The following is a 27,077-nucleotide window of genomic DNA, read 5'->3' as shown; positions in this document are numbered from 1 at the left end:
GGAGACTCCTGAGCAAGATGATCAGGTCTTAGCTTTGTAATTAATAATTCATGGGGCGGCTAGCGCCAGCCCTGGTAAAAGCACAGTTTACGTCTGATTTATCTTTGTACTCCCAGATCCCAGCACGGTGCCAGGCACCGAGGGTGCTCAGTTTGCTGGATGAACAAATGACTGAATGAGCACCTTCATGATGCTATCTTCTCGAATATGAACCATCAGTCTGTGCACATGTAAGCTGTCTTAGCACCTCCAGAAAGAGGTGCTGGCCACACCCCATAGGAGGGAAGTTCAGGCAGGGATAGACCCAACTGTAGCCCAAAGATCAGGGTCCCAACCTGGCCCTTGGGAAAGTTGCTTCTTGATCCTGGGACTCCATATTGTATTCTCTTTTCTGAAATAACACCTCCTAGACTTCCTCCAGCTCCAACATTCTCTAATTGACTCAAGCAAGGATAAATAAGGATGCATTCTTTGAACACAACAGCTGGTTTTCTGAGCAAAATCCAAGATATATGCCTTCACTAGGTTTCAAAAAATGCCTCCCTCTTTTCATAGCCGTTAGTGTTTTTGCCTCGGGTGGTTTTCTCATACACATGCAGTGATGAGTGTTCTTGCAGAATATTAGAGGGGACCCTGTGCAGGATGCTGTGAGCCATGGGCTTACTGCTTTCAGTATCAGTTATGTTTGAAAAGGAATAGCAAAAGAAAATTCCCACCTAACTAACAGAGAATGTAAAGAAGAGAGGCACTGTGAAATTTAGTGCCAAATTCCCTATGAGGATTATAATCAATCAAGTGGATGAAATTTCTCAACAGGGGCCCTGTTGGTATTTTTCAAGGGACAATTCTACCTTGTGTGAGAGTATCCAGTTCATTGTCATTAACATCCATAGCTGCTGGGATCACACATTGCAACAACCAAAGACAGCACCCACTCCGATATTTCCAAGTGCTTACTGGAGGGGGTGCGGCAGCCCCTGGCTGAGACCACACACCGGTAGATCTCTCCCCAGCCACAGGAGTGTCGGTGTGACCATGTGTGGTCCTGGACCATTGGTGGCAGGCATGGCCCTGGGGTCTCTCCCAGAGGTGTCACAGCTTGAAGTAGAGCCATGGAAACCAAAATTGCTTCCCTTTGTGGTGAAAATGAGGAGGTAGACCTTTGAGGCTTAGGGGTGCAGTGTAGACAGATCAGCCTTGGATGATCTGGCTATATTTCTGACTCTCCAGCAGTGACTTCTGACTTCCCAGAGTGTAGGGAAGGTGGGGGCATCACCCCAGGAAGACACAGCCAACTCAGGGATACCCCAAAGTGAGGAATTGGAGGGAAGGATTTTTTGTTTGATATTTCACCAAGAAAGCATTGAACAAGTTCATCATGGGGAAAATGAGAATCCCCTTGGGTCTCCTTTTTCTTATTTTAGAGTTCATTCCTATTTTCAATGCTATATTCTGTATCTTTTCAGTGTTGAGGTTTCTAAAGGCCTGGTCCTGCCCTAACTGAGAGGCCCAGTGGCATCCTCCTATCAGCCATCTCTCAGGAAGCATTTCTTTCTTTTTATTTTATTTTATTTTATTGATTGATTTTTTTTTTAGCTGAAGTCTCACTCTGTCACCCAGGCTGGAGTGCAATGGCACAATCTTAGCTCACTGCAACCTCCACCTCCCGGTTCAAGTGATTCTTCTGCCTCAGCCTCCTGAGTAGCTGGGATTACAGGTGCCTGCCACCACGCCCAGCTAATTTTTGTATTTTTAGTAGAGACGGGGTTTCACCATGTTGGTCAGGCTGGTCTCAAACTCCTGACATCAGGTGATCCACCTTCCTCGGCCTCCCAAAGTGCTGGGATTACAGGCATGAACCACCATCCGGAAGAATTTCTGATTCAACTTGGTCTCTGTGACACCTGAGGCTCACTCCTGGGCACCTTGCATTTGTTAGTGGGGTTTCGGTGCTGGTTCACTGGGAAGCACATAGTGACTCCCTGGATCTCCTAATCCAGCTGCAACAAATCAGTAACTGCTCCCTTCTTCCCATCTTCTTTCTTCTTTCCACCTTTCTTCGTGCTGCACAGAATGTACAAAGGTAGAAGCATTCAGGAAAAACAGCTTGGCATGTCCTTCTAAAGTTTATCATACACACACCACACAATCCAGCAGTTCCACTCCTAGATATTTATCCAAGAGAAATAGGAAAATCTGTCTGTACAAAGACTTGTACACAAATGCTTATAGCAGTTCTATTCAAGGTAGTCAGAACTGGAAACAACCTAGGTGTTGGTCATCAGGTGAATGGATAAACAAATTGTGGCCAGGCGCGGTGGCTCACGCCTGTAATCCCAGCACTTTGGGAGACCGAGGTGGGCAGATCACCTGAGGTCGGGAGTTCGGGACCAGCCTGACCAACATGGAGAAACCCCGTCTCTACTAAAAATACAAAATTAGCTGGGCATGGTGGCACATATCTGTAATCCCAGCTACTTGGGAGGCTGAGGCCGGAGAATCGCTTGAACCCAGGAGGCAGAGGTTGCGGTGAGCTGAGATCGTGCCACTGCACTCCAGCCTGGGCAACGAGAGCGAAACTCCATCTCAAAAAAAAAAAAAAAGTAAAGAAAAAAGAAAGAAAAAACAACAACAAATTGTGATATGTTCATATAAAGAAATACTATTCGGCAATAAAGGAAGGAGCTGCTGAAATACACAGTAACATGGATGAATTTCAAAAACACTTTGCTAACTAAAGGAACAAAAAAAATACACATTGCATGATTCCATGTATGTGAATGTCAAAACCAAGCAAATCTAATCAGTGATTTTAGAAATCCGAATAGTGGTTGCCCCCAGGGTGGGATTGATTAGAAAGAGGCACAGGGACACTTTCTGGGCTGTTGGAAATACTCTGTGTCATGCTGGAGGTGCGGCTTCCACTGGTGCATGCATTTGTCAAAGCTCAGAGAATGGTACTTTTAAGATGGGGGGTGCATTTCACTAGATGTAAATTACACTTTGATAAGAATCATAATAATGAAGCCATCCATATTACCCTTAGGGAAGTCATCCCCTGGTTCCCCACTTACTGTTGCACCCCTCAAAGTATCTATTATAGAGTGGACACCAAGTCTGGGGTGTATTTCTGATTCTTTTGCATATATTCACGTCTTGGAGACCTGTCCAAAGTTAATACTGTCTCTCTATCCATCCATCCATCCCTTCCTTCCTCTCTCATCATCCCCCTTCCTCCTTTTTTCTCTTTTCCCTCTCACTTCCTTCCTTTCTCCCTCCCATTCCTTTTGCAATTCTGGGCACTCCCTTCCAGTTGTGTCTGAGTCTTCCCAGAAGCCCTGGGATGAGGCTGTGTGATGTCTTTGCTTTTCTCAGAGGAAAGTGAACGGCCTCACTGACACAAGTCCTTCAGGTCCACCCCAAGACAGCCTGTGCCAAGGGAGGGAGGACAGGTTCACCCCAAGGACTCCATGGATTGAGTAACTAAGAGAGGGCCCTGTAGCACCAGTGTCCGGTGCCTTGTCAATGACACTTTTCCAAATTTTGACCACCCCCATACAAACTGAGACAGGGGCAAATACCCACCCCACGGGCTGAATCCAAGAACGGAGAAAGTCTGCATCTTGCAAGAAATTAGCTTAAGAAATGGATATTGGCAGTCCTCCCTTTCTTTCCTTCCTCCCTCAGCGTCCCCTGTGAGCCCTGCTCCCCACCCCCGCCTGCAGAGGAACCAGATTTAGTGCCTCAGCTGAGAGAATGAGATGCTCTGTTATTTTTCATGGGAAATTAGACCTGACCCTGCTGTCAGTTAGCTCATGCCGAGGGAGGATGGATGGCCTGGGGCGTGGCACTTAGCCCCTGCTCTGAGCACACCGGGGCAGGGATGGAGGCGCTCAGAGGCCAGCCTGGCTGGGGGCCAGCCATGATGTCACCTGCCACAGGGTGGGGGCAGGGATGGCAGGAAAGGTCAGGGAGCCTTCATCCAGGTGATAGATGCCAGTGACCTCCCCGTGCCTCTGCTGCTGTCACCCACGATGGTCCCGCCAGAGACTTCCCCACGCCTCTGTTGGTGTCACCCATGATGGTCCCACCTCTGTCACTGGCCATGACCAGCTCATCCAGGTAACACTCAGGCTGCTCCTGTCTCTTTCAGCTCCCAACTCTACCTCTTGCCCCACTGAGGAAAGCTGGTGGTCGGGGCTGGTGATCATCATTGCCGTATGCTGTGCCTCCCTGGTGTTTCTGACTGTACTTGTCATCATTTGTTACAAAGCCATAAAAAGGTGAGTGCTCACCCACTGCACCCAGCTCCAAGCCGAAGGGAACCCCAGCTGGGCTTGGGGCTCCTACACACATCCTGTATCATTATTTTAAATTATAAAAGTTGTTAAGCATATAAGAAGCAGAAAGAATATACAGTGACCTTCCATCTAACCTCACCCCGATTCAACAGTTCATCAAGACTTTGCTATATTTGCTGTATCTATTTTATTTTTCCTTTGATCTTTTTCATTGCCGAAATATTTTAAAGTTGATCTCAGAAATAATGTCTCTGTCACTTTAGACAGTTTGATTCCACAAGCAATTGATTAGCACCAATTATATGTCAGGCCCAGTGCAACGTGAAAAATACAAAAATGTTGCAAAACACCAAAGCGTCATAGGAGTTGTTAACAATATAATATTTGTAAGGAAGTTTTTTAAACATTTGCTGACTCCCAAAATTAGAGGGCCCACATTAAGAACATTCCTAACATCTAAAATATTTAAGTTTACTCTTTAAGTTGGTTGTTCTATGTGATTTCACTTTAGTAATTCAAAAGCAGAAAGTAAAATATCAAGGTAAAAGTCTTAAAACAAGTCAGGCACACAGGATGGGGGACCACAGAAAGCCAATAGACCAGGAGCATCCTGGTAACGGGGCACAGGAGGGAGGACACCTGGCGGCACGGTCCGGGCATGGCGGCTCCACGCAGGACAGGCCATGCCCTGGGCATCTGCCACCCAGCCGAGAACCCAAACTCAGAGCCCCCTCTGCCCAAAATGCACATGCTGTGGGGCAGTCTCCAAAAACACTGATAAATAACACAGGCATAATTGTAATCAGCAATACCTCAGCCGGGCACCGGGTTCTCCTCACCAACATTCTCTTAGTTCATCTCCCCCTACCTTTTCCCAATCAGCTCCATTTTGCAGAGGAGGTTGAGGTTCTAAGGAATTAGAGAGCTGCCCGGGGTGGCACAACTGGCGAGCAATGGAGTCAGAAATTGAACCCAGAACAAAAAGACTCCGAAGCCCAGCCCTGACTACACACCGTGTTTCAGGGTTATTGACGAGTTCGACTCCAGTGTCGGGCTAAGAACAGACCTCGGTATTCCTGCCTGCCCTTCCTCAGGGATGCGGGAGAGGGGATACTCGGGGTTTGGTGAGGTCTGTCTGTGCTTCTTTGAGGCCAGAAGGACATACAGACAGAAAGGCCCAATGCTCCAAGACCCTGTAACTCTGGGTAGGGGCCTAGTCTTGAAAACCAAGGTGGGGCCAGGCGTGGTGGCTCACGCCTGTAATCCCAGCATTTTGGGAGGCAGAGGCGGGTGGATCACCTGAGGTCAGGAGTTTGAGACCAGCCTGACCAACATGGTGAAACCCCGTCTCTACTAAAAATACAAAAATTAGCAGGTCATGGTGACACATGCCTATAATCCCAGCTACTCGGGAGGCTGAGGAAGGAGAATCTCTTGAACTTGGGAGGTGGAGGTTGTAGTGAGCTGAGAGCGCACAACTGCACTCCAGACTAGGTGACAGAGCCAGACTGCACCTCAAAAAAAAAAAAAGGAAGAAAGAAAACCAAGGTGGATGGTTGGAGTCTCCCAGGGGACATAGCTAATCCAATTCCCACGTGTTTTGTAGGCACCTCCTTTGTGCCAGGCTTGGTGGGCATGCAAACAGGTAAGACCCAGGCTGTGCCCACAGGCTGCTCCATGAGGCTGTGCAAGGTTTGCTGGCAGCCCGCTGTGGCTGCCCGGAGGAGTCACGGTGCATTCTGATCTGGACCATAGAGCATTTGAGCTGAGGGCCTGCTGGAATGGGAGGAGGGAGGGTTTTAAGCAGCGGAGCAGAGGAGGCATTCTAGGTCAAGGCACCTGTGAGGGGAGCAGCCGGACACCAGGAAGCCCCTGCGACGCAGGAGATGAGGCTGGAGGAAGCCGTGAGCCTGACTGGGGAGGCCTTTGTCACCAGACTGAGTGATGACTTTGCCTGTGACTCTAGACACTAGGAAGTACTGAAGATCAGCTTCGGTAGCTACTTTTTGGGGGAAGAGTGTGCACCACCAGGCCATGGCTGCCAGTCTCCTTGCAGACACGCCCCACTTCCCCTGGGAGAGGCGCAACATGAATAATCTGTTTAATATAAACTCGTGTTCTTAGAAAAGACACCTGAGCCACTTCTGCCTTCCTCCCTGCCCTCCCCTAAAGAAATGTGCTACCTGCTTCTACCGGAGGAGGGAAAGAGAACAAACATTAATAGCTCACTAGGGCAGTGCTGCTCAGCGGTAGCCTGCTGGGATTTGTCTCGGCTGGGCTGGGCTGGGGGGCTCGCAGGAAGGATGTGAGGGGCGTCATATCAGAGCAGCTATAGAGGGGCCTCCTGCCTGTCCTCTTCCACTCTCTCTGAGCTCTTGGCTCCTGGGTCTGTTAGCACCCTGGAAAAAACAGAACTCATCCCAGATGGCTCAGTGGACCAGACTTCAGATAGTGGGCTTCTTCCAGGGGCATGGGCGGGGCTCCACCAGGGCGTGGGCGGGGCTTCTTCCAGAAGCATGGGCGGGGATCCTCTGTGGTGTGGGCGGGCTTCTTCCAGAAGTGTGGGCGGGGCTTCTTCCGGGCTGTGGGCGGGGTTTTTTCCAGGGGTGTGGGTGGTGCTCCTCTGGGGCATGGACGGGGCTTCTTCCAGCAGGTGGCGAGGATTATTCCAGCGCTTTAGGTAGGCCCAGAGAGCAAGTGAGGCAGGTGAGGCACTCAGGGACTTGCGGAATGGGCGGTTAGCACCTCTAGGAAGACAGGCAAGCGGGAAACTAGTGCCATGGGAACCTCGTGAGAGACTCGCACTTAGGAGAAGGGCCGCCTAGCAGGAGCTGCGGTTGGAACTGTCAGAGAAGCAGCCCCAATACAGGCAGGCAGGGGGAAGAAATGCTCCCAGCAGCTGTCCATGCTTAGGTTTCCCGTGGGTGCCTCACACTGGCCAAACCCAAGAAGCAGGGGAATCAGGACACACAGTCAGTAAGGTCGGCCTCCCGGGGGCACAGGGCAGAAAGCCGGTGAAGCAGGCAGTTGGGATGTAAGCCGACGCTATGCTGCACAGCCCCTTTGCTGCCCTGCACCAGGCTCTGCATCCATCTGCGGACCAAGACCTGGGGACACCGAGGAATAGGACCCAGCCCTTTGACCTCGAGGTCTTCATAATCCAGAGGGAGCATCCCTGGTGCAGCAGACAGATATTTAATGACAAGAGGGCACTGTGTTCATTGCGGGTGAAGGCAGAAATAGAGCCCAATACTGCCAAAACCCACCTAGAAGGAGGCTGGGGAGGGCGGCCTAACCCCTTGGTGGAGAGAGAAGGAGGCAGCAGAAGCTGCAACCCCGCCTACAGAGCAAAGTGCTCCCCACTGCCCCCCCAGGCGCTGACCTCAGCTGGGGCTGTAAGAGATAGCATCCTCACTCAGGCCAGCTGCCTGTCCACATTTCTCTCCAGCGAAGTGGAGGATTTCTTGCTCACGGCCAATTGTTTTTGGTCAATAATTCATCTGAAACATGCCTTTTCTCTCAGGAAATAAAAGTATCTCATGTCACTGCAAAACCATTACAAGGAAAATTTAGTGATAAACCCTACTCTTTTTTTTTTTTTTTTTTTTAACTCTCATAGCCTCGAGTCCTAGAGATTTCCAAGAGATCTTTGTAAATGGCCCCAACACAGCCTTTCAGAGCCGGGTTGCCAAGAGGATGTTTCTAGAATCGGGTAGGTCAGGGAGGAGGTGACCCTGGAGATGCCTTGGCACCTGGGGGTGTCAGCTGCTGGGACACGGGCCTCGGCAGGGATGGGCGGACACCGAGGGCTGAGTTGCAGTTGTGGAAGGCGCACCCCGCAGGGCCCCCACATCTGTGTCCAAGGCCTGGCTGAAAGGGGGCTGGACCTTGGCAGGAGGAAGAGTCTCAGTAGCACTTGCTAGACGCAGATTAGGTGAATTAGCGCTTCCTCCTGTGACTCAGCAAACCTTCACCAAGTCCCACCTGTGCACTGGGTAGACCGTGTTCAGAGGAGGGACACCTTGCCCAGACCTGGTAGCCAGGTGGGGTGGGAGGTTTCTTAAAGAGGTACATTAGCCAGGCCAAGGGACTGGGCGGGGAGGGTGTTACTTGAATTTGCATGAGCAGGAGCAGTGGCCCCCAAGTCCGCTGTCAACGACCCCAAGCTCCAGAGGGGGTTCCCAGCCATAGGGAGCCCATGCAACATGCATTTTGGTGGCTTCATTGCCCCAGGCTTGTTGTAAACAAGCCTTTTTATCTACAGCCACATGGAGAGCAGGCCCCAGAGCCCTTGGGTGCTGGGTACCCCCGTGCCTGGCACCCGGGTGTCCTCCCACCCCTAGGCCTGACGGGCACATGTTTCTGACAGCAGGACAGCCTGATTTGTTAAAAGAGCCCAGAACTGGGAGTCAAGCCCCCAGGCCTGTTCCCTTCCCAGCCCCAACCCCGCCAGACTCAGCGGGCTCAGCAGGTATCGCTTCCCTCTGTGGCCTCCGTTTTCCCTCTCTGAAATGACAATCTCCAAGCAGCCTTTTGTGTCCCCATCCTGGATCACTGGGGACCATCGCCACTCAGGCATTCAGCCACTTGGGCGTATAAATGCTGATCACTGTGCCCGCCAGGGCTGGGCCAGGTGCCAGGACCAGTTGCCAGGCACTGGGCTACAGGAGTGGGCACCACCGGCACAGTCCCTGCCCATGCTGCACATACCTTTTCAGAGGAAGAAGTGGGCATCAATCAGACCAGACTGCCCCGCAAAGAATTGTGGATCACAGTCAGAGGAGAGGCAGAAGAGCAGAGATAACACGAAGGTCCATCCAGGGCAGGAGACAAACTTAAAACAAGCAATGACCACAGAGAGTCATCAAGATAAAGCTCCAAGGGGCAAGGCACCCGCTGCCCAGGTAGATAGACCTCAGATCCCAGCTGGGGGAGCCCCACAGGCCTGTGCGCTCGCAGGGATGAGGCTGTTTTCCTGGGGTGGCATTTACAGCTTCTCTGACAGCCACACCCTTCACTCAGAGAAGAGCTCCTGTGTTGAGGGGAGATGATGCCCACCCCCTCCACGGAGACACGCCCACGCCGGCACAGAAAGAACACCTTGCCTCCATTGGCCATCTGTGGTGTGGGTCTGTTCCCAATTCCCATGAAGCCACTGAACAGCCATTTCCCTCTCACTTACAGGTATAATTGGCAAAAAGACCAATACATGGTTGCAGGATGGTTTGGCTGACCCAGCAGACGTTAATTGCTGACCTTAAGCAAGCTTGCTGCTTCCTGGACGTGGGCTTGAGTGTGTGTGATTGTGCCTAAGCACCAGTTATTGCCAGGCTCTGGCCCTCATCAGCTGTTTGTGGTTGAGCCACTTTCAGTAGAACGAGCACTTTTGAATGCTCAAGTCTTTTTGATGGTGCCTTAGAAAACCCATTGACTGGCACAGGACTGTTCAGTGTTGATCCATTTATTGAGCACCTACTGTGTGCTGGGGACTAAGCACAAGGGATGCAGAAGAAACAAGACAGTCCCTGTTCTCCTCCTGCTGGAGGAGGCAGATTAAGCACACACACCAGCAAATTAATAAATGAGGTGATCTTAAGGACTATGAAGAGAAAAAAAATACAGGGTAATGGGGAAGAGAAGGAGAAAGGAGTGAAGGTTGCGTCCTCTCCAAAGAGTCAGGCGTGTTGTGCATGCCTTTTGAGACAGCTTAATGATTAGAAAGTACGGCTAGAGCATTGCACATTTATTACCTCCTTTTAATTTAGTTTTAATTTTTATCAAAGGAATACATATACATACTATAGTTTAAAATGTCAAATGTGCTCCCAAGGCTCTTAAGAAAGACAGCAGCCCCGTGTCTTTTCCCCCAAGTCTCATTCTTGAGAGGCAACCACTTTCAACAGTTAGCTGTTTCTTCTGATGTTTCTCTCCATACGCTAAGTGATGTGTATACTGCTATTTAAATTTTCTTTCCATTTTAAGCACCATCTATTTACTTTCCACTATGGAAGATACCAAGGCCAGCACCCTTGCAGTACAGACATACAACATACTTCCCCTCTTCTCATTCTCCACCTAGAATGGGGTTCAGTATGGGATTCTGTGCCTATTCAGGGCTTACCTTAGTGTAGCAAAGAACATATTGTGCATAGCTGAGCCACGTAGCGTACTATGCTGTTTCCTTTCCTGGGGTTAACAATGCCTCCTCTCAACACAGTCAAATATATCAGTTCCATTTTTGTCCTGAGGGCTCCATGCTGCTCTCCAAGGTGGACTGTGGGTCTCTGAGCCTGTTGCACAGTTGTCACCCTACAGTCGTCCTCTCCAGCACCCTTCCAAGCTGGATGATCCCAACACAGCTCCTCCCTGGGAACCTGCTACCCTCAGCTCTCTCCCTCCCTCTCCAACTCCAGTCTCTCATCTCCTTAGCTTGATTATTTCATAGATATTTTTCCCAAGATCTTTCCTGGATCATAGACTCAATAGAAAGTTAATCAGTGAAATTAGTCTTCTTTTTAGAATTTACACTCTTTCTGGAGCTTTGGGATAGCCCAGAGAAAGGTTAGTTCTTCCTGAATGTGTGGCGTATAGAGAAGACCTGGTTACCTGGGGCACCTGGAATACCAGGGAGGGGTGGAAATGAGTTTCCTATGGAGTCTGAGCCAGAATGAACCTTCACGGTCAAGGGCCAATCCCTTGTTTTACTGATGTGGGAACTGAGGCCTTGGTGGGGAGAGAAATGGTTCAGGTTCCAGAGGTTTCCTGCCCTCCTCCTGGCTCATTGAGCACTCCCAGAGGTCTCTCTGGTCAGTGTCCTTCCCCTCACTTCTTCCAGTTGAGTCCTTGCTGCTCCATACCCAACTCAAATGCCACCTCCTCTGAGATGTCATCCTGGACGAGTATAGAACTCTCTCTTCCCTGTCCAACTGCTAGAGTCATAGCTCTCCCTGAATTTACAATTCTGCTTTCTGCTGTAGGTAGGTATATGTTGGTGTTCATGTGCCCACACACTTGCAAATGCGTGGTTGTGTGCACACACAGTAGGTGGGGATGGGTCATCTCATCTTACTCATCTCTCTCCCGACAGTGCCTGGCACGATGCCTGGCACATAGTAACTGTCCAGTGGTGGTTTCTGTGGTGTGAATGGAGGCTTGTTCCCACAGACTTGCCAGAGTCCACCTTTTAAACTGACAAACTCTATTTAGAATTGCAGTAAACTCATTTTTCCTCTATCTGGATGAGTGAAATAGTCTGCTTTTGGTGTAAATAACATGCACCAAATTTTAAGTGTTGGGCCTCACCCCTTCACCAGTTTCAGTTTTCCCAGCCCCCTGCCATTCCTGCCCCCTCCCTCTCAACGCCCATTTCTTCAGTAGGCCTCATGCCATTCTCTCCCTTCCCCATACGCTAGCTCAAGTGCATGTACCCTGACTCAGCGGTCCCCTCTCCAAGCTTCGGAATAGCACAGCCTCTCTCCCACCTGGGCATGACACACTCCCAGGCTGTGAATGCAGTGCAGCAGCTCCGCCATCTACCTCCTCTTCTTCCTCCCCGCAGGACACACCTACTGTGCCAGGGGCCAACCCAGCCCTCTCTCCCTTGTTGCCTGCTCTGGCCTTCAGCTGATCTGCAGAGTCAGGGCATGGGGAAGATAAGGTTGGCCAGGCCCAGAGGCCAGCAGTGAGGACCAGGAATCAGGACAGGAGTGGAACTGCTCCATCCACCCTCAACTCACCACAAACTTCCAGGAGCAAGAAATTCACCTTGAATGCATCTTGGTGCATTCCTGGGGCCCTGAGACTGGGGGTTATCTCATGGGCCAAAGCCTCTTGGCCAGGTGGGGTCTCAATGCGGTTCCCATCTGTCACCTCTCCCTGCTGTTCATATGTGTGCCTGTAGCAACACTCCCTCCTCCCCACTGCCCCAAACCCAACCCAGAATCACCACACCTGGTTGTACTGTGAGTCAGGTCAAAGTTAGTGTACTCCAAGGAAGGGCCTCTTTAGGGCAAGTGCTGAGCATTGATGCATGGCCTTGGCGGCTCAGAGACCATCCTGCATCCTTTGGAACCTGGACTGAATTCAAGGAGCTGGCACCTGTGCTTAGTCCAGAATCAAGACTCGATCTTCTGATTCCTTGGCCTTCCCCTGGGCCTCACTGCCACCTTCTAGGCTGTCTGGGGCTTGGCTCTTTGGAGTCCCAGAAGCTGCAGTGTCCTCACCATCACACCCACATCCTCCATCCAGGAAGAGGTCAGGCCAGCAAGGGGCAGGAGCAGGAGGTCCTGACCTGCCCTGGGCTGAAATGCTTCTTTGGACTTATTTGTCCCCCATAAAGACCTGTCTTCCATGATGGGTGATAAAATCCCATCCTGCTGTGTGAGGCAGGCAGCAGGGACGAGCCTACTTCATCTGCCAGCATCCTCGGTGTGGGGCGCATGGAGCCCAGGCCTCCGTGCACTGTGGACAGTCATGGACAGAATGCTCAGCAGATTGAGGGTGTGCTCAGGGCCAGCTGATGGGAGACCCAGACGGATCCCTGCTTCTTGGGGCCTTTTTCTTTTGTCTTCAAGAAATGCGTGCCTCTCTGGACCCATCTCTCCAGACACGCTGGGTCAAGGTCACGGGGCAGGGTGAGGGTAAATGGGAACCCCCATTTAAGAAGTCCTCAGGTGACGCCCACTGCAGTCAGGATAAGACCCAGACACCTTGCCCCGGCCAGCTGCACCCTACAGGGGCTGGCTCCTGCCCCACTGCTCCTGCTGGTGTTTTTCTCCACCTCTCTGCCCTCGCTCAGGACTCTCCAGCTGCACGGGCCTCCATCCCGGCTCTGTCCTGCTCCTTGCATGGCAGGATCCTTCTCACCCTCTGGACCTCGCTGACCTGTCAGCCTACCAGGCCTCCCGCTATTCTCTCCCTCGACGCCTGGTTCTTTGCCGTCTTAGTTCTTCTCCTAATTTGCTGCAGTCTGTTCATTTGTGTACTGCTGGTCAGATGACTACCAACCTGGTGCCAGGTCGAGGCCAGTGTCCTTGGGCCATATGAGTCCATTTTGCACACTCAAATGAGCCGAACCCACAGGACCATGGAGGTGGAGCCACCTGGAACGAATCTTGCCCGTGAAGAGAGGCGCCCTGTGCCTGAGGTTGGAGAGTCCGGGGGAGGGGGATGGGCCGCTTCTCTTGGGGAGACACCCCCTCAGCCTCCTTGTTTGCTTCAGGAGCCCCCGAAGCAGTGCCGGGCATTTCTGTAGCGCCCATGGTGACCAGGCTGGGCTGGGCTGGCTCAGGACAGCTGAGCAGCATAGGATGCAGGGGAGCCCTGGTGGGGCATGACAGCCCAGGAGCTCAGGGCAGGTGTCTCCTGGAAACCCAGCCTCTAGGAAGAACAGATGGCTTTGTGTATTCCCATTACCAATGAAGGCCTTTTGTGACAGCAAGACAAAGTGAAGGGAGGTTTTGTGACAGGAAGACAAGGTGAAGGGAGGTTCCGTGACCTGGGGCTGGTGTCCAAGGGCATGCCCATATGTGTCTGCTTGTGCCCACCTGTTCTGTATAGGACCCCCACCAGACCTCAGCCGAAGGCCCTTCTACCCAGAGGTGTTCCCCAGCCCCTTCATCCCCAGCACAGAGGCAGGTGGCAGGGAGGCATTGTCCCTGGAGTTTCAGGGAGGCAGGTGCCCAGACCCCCAGTGAGACGGACACCGTCTGGGCCGCTTCTGCACACAGAATCCCCAGCAGGGATCTCCATCCCCCAGCACCATTCTGGCATCTCAGAGGCTTGAAGGACAGTCACCGAGGCCTGGGCTAGCTTGGAGGTCCCTGTCCAGGGCTCTGTGCATGACCCCGCAATCCTTTCTTCAGCCTCTGGGCTGGGAAGGGCTCTGCCCTAGAACAAATCCCAGGCTGCAGAGCAGTGCTCAAGGGGAGAGAGAGTCACGCCTGTGAGAAGGCCCTCCCCCCGCGGAGCCCTCTCTGCTCCCCTCGGCCCACAGCTCCCAGGGGAGGATGCAAGCATGAGAAATGCACAGGCGCCAGTTCCGCCGCAGCTCAGTGGAGGCGGCCAAACAGGTGATCCCAGGGGATGGTCCAGACAGTGGGTCCCACTGGCTGTGAGGACGCTTGTCTGCCTCGTGCCTGTCTCCCACCCCCTGGGTGATGGAGGCTGGATGTGGGGCTGCTGCTTCTCACGGTGACACCCTCGAGGCTCAGAAAGGCTTTTTTTGGCTTCTTGACCCAGGTTTGGGGAAGTCTGAGGTCTACAGAGGAGTCTCATCATGGAACGCTGAGTGTGTGTGTATATGAGTGTGGGGATATATGTATATAGGTATGTGTATGCATATGTGTATTCATATGTATGTGTGCATATGTGTGTAGGGACATGTGTGTATGTGTATATTGTGTGTGTGTGTTTAGGTACATGTGTGTATGTGTATATTGTGTGTAGATTTGTGCATATGTACATGTGTCTGCGTGTATGTGTATATTGTTTGTGTGTGTGGATTTGTACATTTATGGGTATGTGCCTGTGTGTGTGTGCATATATGTGTGTGTGTAGGTACATATTTGTATGGGTTTGTGCATATGTACATGTGTCTGTGTGTATGTGTATATTGTATGTGTGTGTGTGGATTTGTGCATGTGTACATGTGTCTATGTGTATATTATATATGTGTGTGTTTGCATACGTGTGTATGTGTATAGTGTGTGTGTGTGTGGATTTGTGCGTATGTACATGTGTCTGTGTGTATGTGTCTGTGTGTGTTATGCAGGTTCATGTGTATGTATGGGTGTGGGAGGGTGTCAGGGGTGGGCAGTTGGGGGGGTGAATGCCTTCATAAGAGGTGAGTCTGGGACCTTTAACTTTCACTTCTCCCAGGGGCGCGTGAGGCAGGAGGAGAGCCTCCCTTCTCAGGCTCCCAGAGCTGTTCTTTGCCTCCATCTCCTCCATCCCCACAGAGCAACAGGCTGAGGGGGAGTCTGTCACATCGTGATCAGCAGGGCCTAGGAGGGGTACCTGGTCCTGGCCCTCCTTGCCCAGGCCAGAGATGCTGGTGGAGGCACGGTTTCTGCAGGGGCCCCTCGTGGCTGCCGGCATGTGCGGCTGGAGCTGTCCGCACGGCACTCCGAGCAGGGAATGTGGGGGCCTGCTGCCCTCCAAGCCCAGGGCAGGGGACAAGAAGTCTCAAGGTGGCAGAGCCCACCCTCCTACAAGCAGGAATCCTGGGTGCTGCCAAGGAAAGTCTCACTAACCTCTCTCTTGGTTTCTAGGAACCATGCCATTTAGGGAGCACTCTGTGGCCATCTCTGCCTGGACCAGGGTGGAAATGCCTCTTCTTGGTTTAGTGAGACCAGCCTCAGCTGACTCACAGAGCTGCAGAGCCAGGCTGGGTCCTAACAACTCTCTCTAGCATTTCCGGAGCCCCACGGGGCACACGTTAGGTAGGAAGTCTGTGCGGAATGGAGAACCTTGTCTGCTGCCAGCCAGTGGGGCCAGCTACCTGGTGACAGCTTTTCCCCAGCAGTACTGAGAGCTAACAAACATTTATGGAGTACTTACGGTATGCCAGACACTTGTCTAAGTGCTTGACATGGACTAACGTGTTTAATCCTCCCAATAAGCCTATGAAATGGACACCACTATTGTGCTCATTTCAAAGACAAGAAACTGAGGCATAGAGAGGCTATGTAGCTTGCCTGAAGTCACACGGCCAGAAAATGGTGGGGTGGGGGTTTACTGAGCCTTGACATCTGCCTCTTAGCACTTCTGCAGCGTCACCCTGAAGTGCCGTGCTTGGTGGAAGGGTGGAGTTGCGGGGGTGCAGAGGTGGAGCCGTCTTCTGCTTTAGGGAACACCCAGCTTCCATGGGGCTCCAGTGAATCCCAGAAAGGCTTTGGGAGCAGCAGTCCAGGCAGGAGAGTGGTTGGGGACTCAGCTCCGGTGGCAGGAGGGGAGCAGATCATGACCACTTGTCAGGAGAGCCCTCGGCTGCCACCCTCCCCCATCACCATGTGCGGCTCCCGAATGCTCCTGTCTGGGGCCCTTACCTGCCACATGTGCCGAGCCCCTGCCAAGCCCCCCTGCCTGCTTTCCTGTCTGGGAAACTGGCTGAGCAGCTGCGAAGGCCCTGGGCCCCCTCCTCACCCTGCCTTCCAGGGTCCTCCTGCCAGGCTCACTTCCTGCTTATCTCTTCTGAGCCACCTCTTCCCCAGGGCCTGCGAGTACGAAGGGGTCTCACAGACGGCAGGAAGCCTTTAGAACTCTCTCCTTGCCTCCTGCCAATAGAAATCCTACTGACCTCCTCACCTTACCCGAAAAAGGGTGGAAACCTTGAGCCCTCCAGGCTTAGTCATTTCTAAGGGAGCTCCATGCTGCCTTCATTTCTTCATTATCCACCCTAGAAGGCCCTTAAGCCATATCTCCCATGATCTGGACCTGTTGCAATTGTTTTTATTTTAGCCCTAAGCCCGATATGTAATATGTATTAAGGAGAATGCAGTGTGGGCTTAGGTCCAGACTCTTCTCTGCCTGTTAATATTTTCTGGAATCCTGATGCTGATGTCCTTTCTTCCCCTCATGTATTCATGATATATTTCTCCCACTTGAGTCCATCAGCGGCCTCACTGGGGAGCACAGGATCTCACTGTAAGAAAATGCCCCCCCACAAATTGTCCAGGCCATGCAGATTTCATGGAGTCAGAAGTCAGGCACACCCAGCAACATCAGAGCTGCTTAAGGCTTCCTGGAAAGGGGTGGGTAGGACAGGAACGGGGTTGAAGGGGACAGAGGGAGCAAAAGGCCCAGGGCAGAGCTTGGCTGCAGAGTCCATCATTTCCCATGGATCCCGACATAAACAAGGTAGCACAGCTGAGGCCTGTAAATGCAGAGTTTCCAGAGAGTATCTGTTAGCGTCTACATAAATGGTGTTCTCAGATTCACGTGTGGGATATGCTGAGTTAAAGCAAAAGGAGACAGTCTTCTTGGAGGACTCTGCAGAATCTCTAAGAGGAGGGTGGAGGAAGGCTTTCCCGAGTTGATGAGATCCCAGAGCTCATGTGGGAATACCTGCCGGGAATGCTGATTAAATGGGAAGATGCTGGCACTTTGGGAGGCCGAGACGGGAGGATCACTTGAGGCCAGGAGTTCAAGAACAGCCTGGGCAACATAGCGAGACCCTGTCTCTACAAAAAATTTAAAAATTAGCCAGGCTTGGTGACACACACCTGTAGTCCCAGCTACTCAGGAGGCTAAAGCTGGAGGATTGCTTGAGCTCAGGAGTTCAAGGTTGCAGTGAGCTGTGATGATGCCACTGCACTTCAGCCTAGGCAATAGATCAAGACCCTATCTCCAAAACAATAGTAACAATAATAATAATGGGAAGATAGATGTCTGGCCAAGACGCAGTGTTAGTGGGTGGTGGTCCAGGCCCCACCGCAAACCAGATGAGCGCTCTTGGGCAAATTAAGCCCTCTCTAAGCCTCAGTTTCCCCATGAAATGAATCTCTTACTCCAGGCCTAGCTTCTTCAGGTGACCACTGAGAGAAGGGACAAGGAAATCTCTTTAACAGAGAGTGCTTTGCACAAATCATGATGCACTGTGGGAGGAATTGTGGGTTTACCTCTTGCATTCCTGGAAGAAGCACTCACCTGGAGTGAGTGCACTTGGCTTGCTTAGCAGAAGTTTTGAGCTACTTCTGCTGCAGGAGAAAAAGGAACAGTTCGCTACCGGACTGAGCTCAGTGTGTAGTCTCTGAGTAGGCCTGATCATTCTTCCCATGAACTGCTAATGATCCCCTCACAGACCCTGCCTCCTCTGAACTCACTCAGTCAGGGCTTTATCCCAGAGACATCGAGCTGGTCACCAGGCACCAGCCCATCTGACCGTGGCTCTGGGGAGGCTCTGGGCACATTTGAAAAGGCAGAAGCAATCAACTCCTGGGCCTATGATAATGACCATAAATGTCCAGCCTGGACAACTCCCAGCAAGGGCAGATCCAGGCTCAACCCTGGCACCTCTGGGAACCCTGGAGGGGGCTGGGCTACAGCCTTGTGGGGATGAGATAGCAGAATTGTGGCATGGAATTGGGCTACGGAGAGCATGTGGCTTAGATCAGGAGGATACAGACACTCAGGCTGGGGGCCAGAGCCCTCCTGAACAACTCGAGGGAGGGAGGAAGTGAGACTTCAGCCAGGCCCAAAAGTACACCGTAATTTCAGAGCCCCAGCAAGTGAGCAAGAGCCTTCTCAGAGCCTCCCTCCCAGCCTTCCTGATCCCTTATATGCATAGGAAAAACCGCTTTTGGGGTTAGGGGCCCTCTGGAATGAGCTTCAAATGGCTCAATTTAAAGTGTTCAAGAACCACTGGCGCGTACTAATTTAGTGTAGACATTCACCACCATCATCACTACCACCGTTGCCATTACCATCACTATCATTGCCACCCGCATCATTACCACTATCACCATCACCACCACCATTGCCATCCCCACCACCACATCACCACCACCAACACCATCATTATCACCATCATTATCACTATCACCACCACCAGTACAACCTTCACTACCATCATTACCTCCATCATCACCACCGTCAACCCATCACCACCACCATTACGCTAACCATCACAATCATCATCACCATCTTCATCACCCCATCATCATTACCGCTATCACCATCACCACCACCACTGCCATCACCACCACATCACCTCCACCACCATATAACCACCATCACTATCACCACCAGCATTTTGACCTTCACCACCACCATCACCTCCATCACCAGTATCACCATCACCACCGTTGTCAACCGAACCATCACCACCACCATTACCCTAACCATCACTATCATCACCACCATTATTAGCATCATCACTGCTGCCACCATCACCTTTACTACCTCCATCACCCCATTAGCACCAGCATCACCACTACCTCCACCACCCCATTAGCACCAGCATCACCACTACCTCCACCACCCCATTAGCACCAGCATCACCACTACCTCCACCACCCCATTAGCACCAGCATCCCCACTGCCTCCACCACCCCATTAGCACCAGCATCACCACTACCTCCACCACCACATTAGCACCAGCATCACCACTGCCTCCACCACCCCATTAGCACCAGCATCACCACTACCTCCACCACCACCCCATTAGCACCAGCATCACCGCTACCTCCACCACCACCCCATTAGCACCAGCATCACCACTACCTCCACCACCACCCCATTAGCACCAGCATCACCACTACCTCCACCACCGCATTAGCACCAGCATCACCACTGCCTCCACCACCACCCCATTAGCACCAGCATCACCACTACCTCCACCATCCCATTAGCACCAGCATCCCCACTACCTCCATCACCCCATTAGCACCAGCATCCCCACTGCCTCCACCACCCCATTAGCACCAGCATCACCACTACCTCCACCACCGCATTAGCACCAGCATCACCACTGCCTCCACCACCGCATTAGCACCAGCATCACCACTGCCTCCACCACCCCATTAACACCAGCATCACCACTACCTCCACCACCACCCCATTAGCACCAGCATCACCGCTACCTCCACCACCCCATTAGCACCAGCATCACCACTACCTCCACCACCCCATTAGCACCAGCATCCCCACTACCTCCACCACCCCATTAGCACCAGCATCCCCACTACCTCCATCACCCCATTAGCACCAGCATCCCCACTACCTCCACCACCCCATTAGCACCAGCATCCCCACTACCTCCACCACCACCCCATTAGCACCAGCATCCCCACTACCTCCACCACCACCCCATTAGCACCAGCATCACCACTACCTCCACCACCACCCCATTAGCACCAGCATCACCACTACCTCCACCACCGCATTAGCACCAGCATCCCCACTACCTCCACCACCACATTAGCACCAGCATCACCACTGCCACCACCACCACCCCATTAGCACCAGCATCACCACTACCTCCACCACCGCATTAGCACCAGCATCCCCACTACCTCCACCACCCCATTAGCACCAGCATCACCACTACCTCCACCACCACCCCATTAGCACCAGCATCACCACTACCTCCACCACCCCATTAGCACCAGCATCACCACTGCCACCACCACCCCATTAGCACCAGCATCACCACTACCTCCACCACCACATTAGCACCAGCATCACCACTACCTCCACCACCCCATTAGCACCAGCATCCCCACTACCTCCACCACCCCATTAGCACCAGCATCACCACTACCTCCACCATCCCATTAGCACCAGCATCACCACTACCTCCACCATCCCATTAGCACCAGCATCACCGCTACCTCCACCACCACCCCATTAGCACCAGCATCACCACTACCTCCACCACCCCATTAGCACCAGCATCCCCACTACCTCCACCACCCCATTAGCACCAGCATCCCCACTACCTCCATCACCCCATTAGCACCAGCATCCCCACTACCTCCACCACCCCATTAGCACCAGCATCCCCACTACCTCCACCACCACCCCATTAGCACCAGCATCCCCACTACCTCCACCACCACCCCATTAGCACCAGCATCACCACTACCTCCACCACCACCCCATTAGCACCAGCATCACCACTACCTCCACCACCGCATTAGCACCAGCATCCCCACTACCTCCACCACCACATTAGCACCAGCATCACCACTGCCACCACCACCACCCCATTAGCACCAGCATCACCACTACCTCCACCACCGCATTAGCACCAGCATCCCCACTACCTCCACCACCACCCCATTAGCACCAGCATCACCACTACCTCCACCACCACCCCATTAGCACCAGCATCACCACTACCTCCACCACCCCATTAGCACCAGCATCACCACTGCCACCACCACCCCATTAGCACCAGCATCACCACTACCTCCACCACCACATTAGCACCAGCATCACCACTACCTCCACCACCCCATTAGCACCAGCATCCCCACTACCTCCACCATCCCATTAGCACCAGCATCACCACTACCTCCACCATCCCATTAGCACCAGCATCACCACTACCTCCACCATCCCATTAGCACCAGCATCACCGCTACCTCCACCACCACCCCATTAGCACCAGCATCACCACTACCTCCACCACCCCATTAGCACCAGCATCACCACTACCTCCACCACCCCATTAGCACCAGCATCACCACTACCTCCACCACCGCATTAGCACCAGCATCCCCACTACCTCCACCACCCCATTAGCACCAGCATCCCCACTACCTCCACCACCACATTAGCACCAGCATCACCACTACCTCCACCACCCCATTAGCACCAGCATCACCACTACCTCCATCACCACATTAGCACCAGCATCACCACTGCCACCACCACTGTTACCACCAGCATCACCGCTAGCACCATCTGCTTCATCACATTTTGCATTTGCCTTTGCCGACACTGAGGAAGATTGCAGAACTCAACCCCTAGCACTTCTCTTCTGTTAACTGTCTGTGCCCTGATCGAAGAGATCAGTCAAGGCCTGACCGTGCTAGACGGAACATACTTTCTTGTTTGTCCAGAACAGCCCGGACTCATACCTGCTGTCCCTGCTTCATCATTAATAGCTCCCCTCTTTCCCTCTCAACTGTGCCCTGGTTTTCATGACACCGGAGTTAAGACCACGTCCAGCTTCTGAATAACCCCACAAGGACTAGCAGCCCAAGGATGCTAACCGAGAACAGAGCCATTGGCTTCCTTCTGACACTCTCATGGAGCAGGGATGCTAGCTGGAGGTTACACCCCACCATCAGTGATAACTAATGGTGTCCCTGCCTCCCCCTCCTTTGCCTTCCCTGTCCCCTCCCCCCACTTTCAGGAAACCACTGAGAAAAGACGAAAATGGCACCAGCGTTGCTGAGTATCCCATGAGTGCTTCGCAGAGCAACAAAGGAGTAGACGTGAACAATGCAGTGGTGTGAGTCTGCAGACCCTGGACCCGCTGGCCAGAGGGACACCTTGGTGGCACTGGTGGACGTGGGAAAGCAGGTGGACATGAGCTAACCCTGAGCTTGTCCAGGACTTCATTGCCTCACAGGCCCTGAGCCTCCCGAAGGAGAAACCATTGTCTTCCCAGGCTTGCCCCTGGTCAGCCTGTGGGCCCAGGCAGCTCGGACACCAGGCTGAGCCCAGCTCACGCTGCATGCAGCACCTGGGCAGTGTCCCCACCCCAGGCCCTCCACATCCTCCTCCCTGTCTGGTGTCTGGTCTGTCGACTGCCCCCAGCTGCTGTCTAAAGCATGCGCACTGGCGAAGCCAGAGGGATCTGTCTTTTTGCTGTGGCAGGGAGGCTTCCCCCTTTAGCCAAAAGAAAGATGGTCCGGAGCCCACTCCCTGCCGGAAAACCTCTTCTCCTCCCAGGAAGCCTGCCTGCTCCTCTGTTCACATTCTCAACAGAAGCCATCGGCACAGCCAGCAGACAGACATCCCCTTTCAAAGGTGCTTCCCACACATCTGTTCATCGCCCCATCTGCAGTTGTTGTCAATCTTCAGGGCCTACCTTCTCCCTCCTGTCCCCACTGACACCCCACACCCTAGGCTCCTGACTGCCTGCCATGGAGGGCTGTGAGTCCAGCCTGCAAAATCCCCTCCTGAGCAGACACAGGAGTGCGTTTACACTCGGGGGCAGTGTCTGGCTTTCCGGGGGCAAAACGACTCACTGAACCCGCGGCCCAGGGCCACTGGGCAAGGGCAGAGGCCACTGCACCTGTCCTCAGACTCATCCCCACACTTGACCCCATAGGAACTGATGCATCTATGTGAGCCAGGCCCTGCCTTAGTCAGCAGAGGCCACTACTTGTGCCAAATCCACTGTGGGCATGCTGTACCAGGCTGATGCTGGCCAGGCGCTGGATGTCCCCCACAGTCCCCTGAGGCCTGACTGTTGTACTCAGGCCCTCTCCCAGAGTCCTCCATCATCTCCCCATTTTACCCTTCCCCGAGCCCCATTCACCAAGAAGGAGGTGGTGTTCTTCCAGTGTCTTCCTATCAATGTCTGTTTCCACAGGCTCATGCTATAGAAGCGCTGAGCCCTCCAGCGTGGTTGGAGGATCAAGGGATGAAATGGGACAGGAGGAGAGGGGTCCTCCAGGCTGGTAACCCCTGCCCGGTTGGCCTGTCTCCCAAGTGACAGCCTTCCCTGTGGGCCACATCAGGAAGCCCACGGAAACAGGGTGATTTTGCATCTCCTGGAAAATGAGTGGGACACTCCTGGCCCCCTGGCTCTCCCCACCGCCCCTATGTATGGCTCAGAAGGAACCCAATGCATTGAATGGTTCCACTGTCGAGCCCTCTGAGACCTGGTTTGCCTCCTAAACCTCCAGTGTACTCCTCTGATAGGTGTTTAAGCTACAGGTGAGACTTTGAAGTCCAGAGAAAACAGACACACCTGAAAACCGGTCCCCATTTGGGCCAAACCTTAAAAAGCCCATTGTCCCAGAGTCCTAGTGCCCACGGAGCCGTCTGTGTGTCATCGTCCTGCCCAGGTCATCAGGTGTGGGCTGAGGACAGGTGCAGGCTGAGGACAGGCCCAGGGCATACCCTCCCATAAAGGGTTTTTCTTCTTTTCTCATTTCCTTCTATTTGAGGACTTGTTTGGGGTTTAGATTTGAATTTTGCTTCCCCTGGACACCTGGGCATCAGCATAGTGCCGCCCCCTGCCCCTGACCTGGCCGGTACTTCACAGTGCTCTTGAGGTGCGGAGCCAGGTGACAAACAGGCCAGAGGGTGTGGACCAGCAGCAGGTTAAAGGGGGAAACCCAGCAGACCCCACCCCAGGGCACTCTCCCCTACTGCCTTCAGCCTTCTGGTGCCTGCTGAACCCCCAAGCTGTGCCCTAAGCAGACCCCTGGGCAGGACCCTAGCCCTAAGCACACACCACCCTGTGCTGCAACCATGAGAAAGTGCCCATGCCTTGGGCTGTTCAGAAGCTCAGGAGTGATCAGAGGGCACCTTCTGCAAGAGGGGAGGTTCCTGGCTAAGGGATCATGGAGTGGTGGGCAGCCTGAAGGGGCTGGGCACAGCCCAGCTTTGCACACACTCGCCTGGTCCCATCATTCCCTACCTTGGCTTAAACCTAGGAGGCCTGGATTTGGCAGTTAGCCTAATCTTCCAGCCCCAGGCGAGGCTCCCTGGCAAGGAATCAGCTGAGCTATCACCACACTTTGGGGCCTGTATCCTCTTCCCTGAGCCACTGACCCATCCAGGGCTCTGGTCTGCACATAAATTCCCTCTCAGTTGGGCTTGTAAAATCTCTTCTCACCCCAGTTAGCAAAAACCAAGGGAAGAGCCTAGTTTTTTTAAAAAGATTCACTTAATACCCACCCCAAGCCCAAGACCGCTCATTCAAAAAATAAGTATTATGGCACAGCAAGGGAGACCCACTAGATTTTGAGCTTACGAGACATAAGGTACTTAAAACCCTGCCGGCCTAGTATTTGAGCTTAGAACTTTTATTTAAAATGAGCCGGCAGTCTCTAGACACACACCAATTCTCAGGCTAGTCGGAGCCCTGAGGTCAAGAATGAAATGCGCTTCCCTTCTCATTGTCTCAAATAGATCTTTTCCAGCCGTCTCAGAGTTGACCCCAACTTTGGAACTCAGATCATAGGATCTCCCAGAGGTTTCAGGTGTTCCTAAGAAGCTTCTAAAGGAAGTTTTGGAAGAAAGACTAATAGGTGTAAAAATATAAACATATATATTATATATATCTATATATATTTAAAGAGATCTCTACATATATATATAAATATAACTACTGTACTCTCTGCATCTGTACAAAGTTTGAGTTAAACTGCCCAGGTAGTGTGAGATACGTAATGCATGAATGTGAATATCCTGAAATCTGCCTTCTTAGCAACGTGCCGCGTGTACTGGAGAGAGGACGGTTGCTCCTGGGAGTTGTCTCAATGGGCAAATGTACAAGTCGATGCTGTCTTATCCACCAACAAGCCATTAAGGTTGGCTTCCTGCTGAGACCTTTGTACCGGAAGCAAGATCGGCAGCACTGGGGGTGTCCATATGCCACTTATGAGGAAGAAAGCACCATGACTTTTTTATTTTCAATAAAAATATACAGATGTCTGCCAGTTGTCGTTTGTGGGGTGGGGGAAAGGAGAAGGCGGGCCTGAGGGATGGGGGGATCCTTCACTAGGGTCCTGCTATACCCCAGGGCTGGGCTGGGGATCTTCTGTGGGATATTTCTGTATGTTTTATCCCAATGCCTCAAGGTCGGTATTTATGGGGATTTCAAAGGCCAATTCTGTCCCTCATCCTGCCACCCACCGCCTTGACCCTTGACTTAATTGAGAATAGGGCGACCAACCTTCCCAGTTTGCCTGGGACTGAGAGATTCTCCTGAACCTGGGACTTTCAGGGCTAAAACCGGGGATATCTGGGGAAAATGGGACAAGAAGGTCACCCTAAGTTGACAAGTGCTCACAGGAATCACTGGGAGCAGGAATCAGCCGGCCACACCAGCAGGGTGACAGTGGCCAGGGTCGGCCTCCTGGATGTCCACCCCATGTGTAGACCTCAGCACCCACAGGCTGCTCTGCAGAGCCTCCTTACCTGGCCAGTTGCATGGAGAATGGAGGCTTGCCCTGCACCCCCACGCAGAGGGGCCCGAAGGGCACAGGGCCCCCCAGGCTCAGGCTCCCGCCACCACCCTGCTGCTTTGTTTTCCCTGCTCCAGCCTCACCCTCAGGCAAGCCTCACAGGAAGCAGCCGTGGGGAAGAGCTTCCGGTGTGATGGGCCAGGAGGGGTGTAGGAAGAGAGAAAAAGTTGCCCCTGCAGCATCTTCATCCTCCTGTTTGGAGTGAGAGACAGGTCAGAGATGGAGCACGATGGCCAAGGTCAAGCACATACCAGGAAACAGGGATGGGGCTGGGGGTTGAACCCAGCCTGGTGCCTCCAAGGCCTGGCCACTGGGCACAAGTGAGGGGCCACAACCCAGACTCTCTCCACTGTTGGGGCGCTGCTGGGCCCCACCACCCCCGCCTGGGTTCCCTGGGGCTTCAGAGTTAGCTCAGTGGGGGACAGCTAAGAGCCCTGTGTGCCCAGAGCTGGTGGGCAGGTGTATCCCCCTAACTGGGCTCACAGCCCAGGGGACAGAGCTCAGTGCAGGAATTCAGGGAAAGGCCTGTGTCCCAGGCATAAGGGACGTGGAGGGAACATGGAAGTTATTAAAGGCACTCCTGTTACAAGCGCCCCTCGCACCTGGGATTCTGTGAGCTGCCGTTGGCCTGCATACAGTAGACACGCAGTAGAAGATGGCCATCGTTACAATGACCATCGCTGTTGTGCTTAATGAAACAGCCTGTGTGATAGTGAGGGCTCCTCTGTCCACTGGCCCCCTCCTGGAGCCTGCCTGAAAGCAGGTGAGGGTTCAGTGGGACATCTCAGGCCTCACATCCACTGCTATGCACGCCCAGCCCAGGTGTCCTCAGCAGCAAGCTCGGAGGCCAGCAGGGCGTGGCAGGCCTATGTGCTGTGCTCTGCCTGCTTGTGCAGGGGCCTGGGAATGGGGACCCAGGGCCAGCCTGACAGAGGGAAGTGGTGATCGGCTGAGCATACAGGTGCCGGGAGCCATCAGCACACAGTTGCAGCATCAGAGCCCTCCTAGGGGCCAGCCCAGTGTCTCCACCTCACACCTTTGGGGACTTTGGCCACTGGTGACAGCTCCTATGGCCAACATGACAAACTATGCTCTGGCCACCTTACAGCTCCATGTC

General features: G+C 53.0%; 1 protein-coding gene across 4 annotated transcripts in view; it reads left to right on the top strand.

The window, feature by feature from the left end:
* The window catches only part of PRIMA1 (proline rich membrane anchor 1), a 74,818-nt gene extending 47,741 nt beyond the window's left edge, over positions 1-27,077 (top strand). For 2 of the 4 annotated variants that reach the window (XM_054530446.2, XM_054530445.2), the window contains exons 4-6: positions 4,154-4,283; positions 22,165-22,263; positions 25,201-27,077. In XM_054530446.2, coding sequence (XP_054386421.2) covers positions 4,154-4,283; positions 22,165-22,263; positions 25,201-25,474 — 503 coding nt within the window. In that variant the 3' untranslated portion in view covers positions 25,475-27,077. Of the gene's footprint in view, positions 1-4,153; positions 4,284-7,920; positions 15,091-22,164 lie in introns of those variants that run through there. The other 2 variants (XM_024231740.3, XM_054530447.2) reach the window with 2 other exon arrangements.

Source organism: Pongo abelii, chromosome 15 (genome assembly GCF_028885655.2).
Source record: "Pongo abelii isolate AG06213 chromosome 15, NHGRI_mPonAbe1-v2.0_pri, whole genome shotgun sequence".
NCBI classification, from domain to species: Eukaryota; Metazoa; Chordata; class Mammalia; order Primates; family Hominidae; genus Pongo; species Pongo abelii.
Note: the sequence above shows the minus strand (reverse complement) of the source record. Positions and strands in the feature narration are given on the sequence as shown.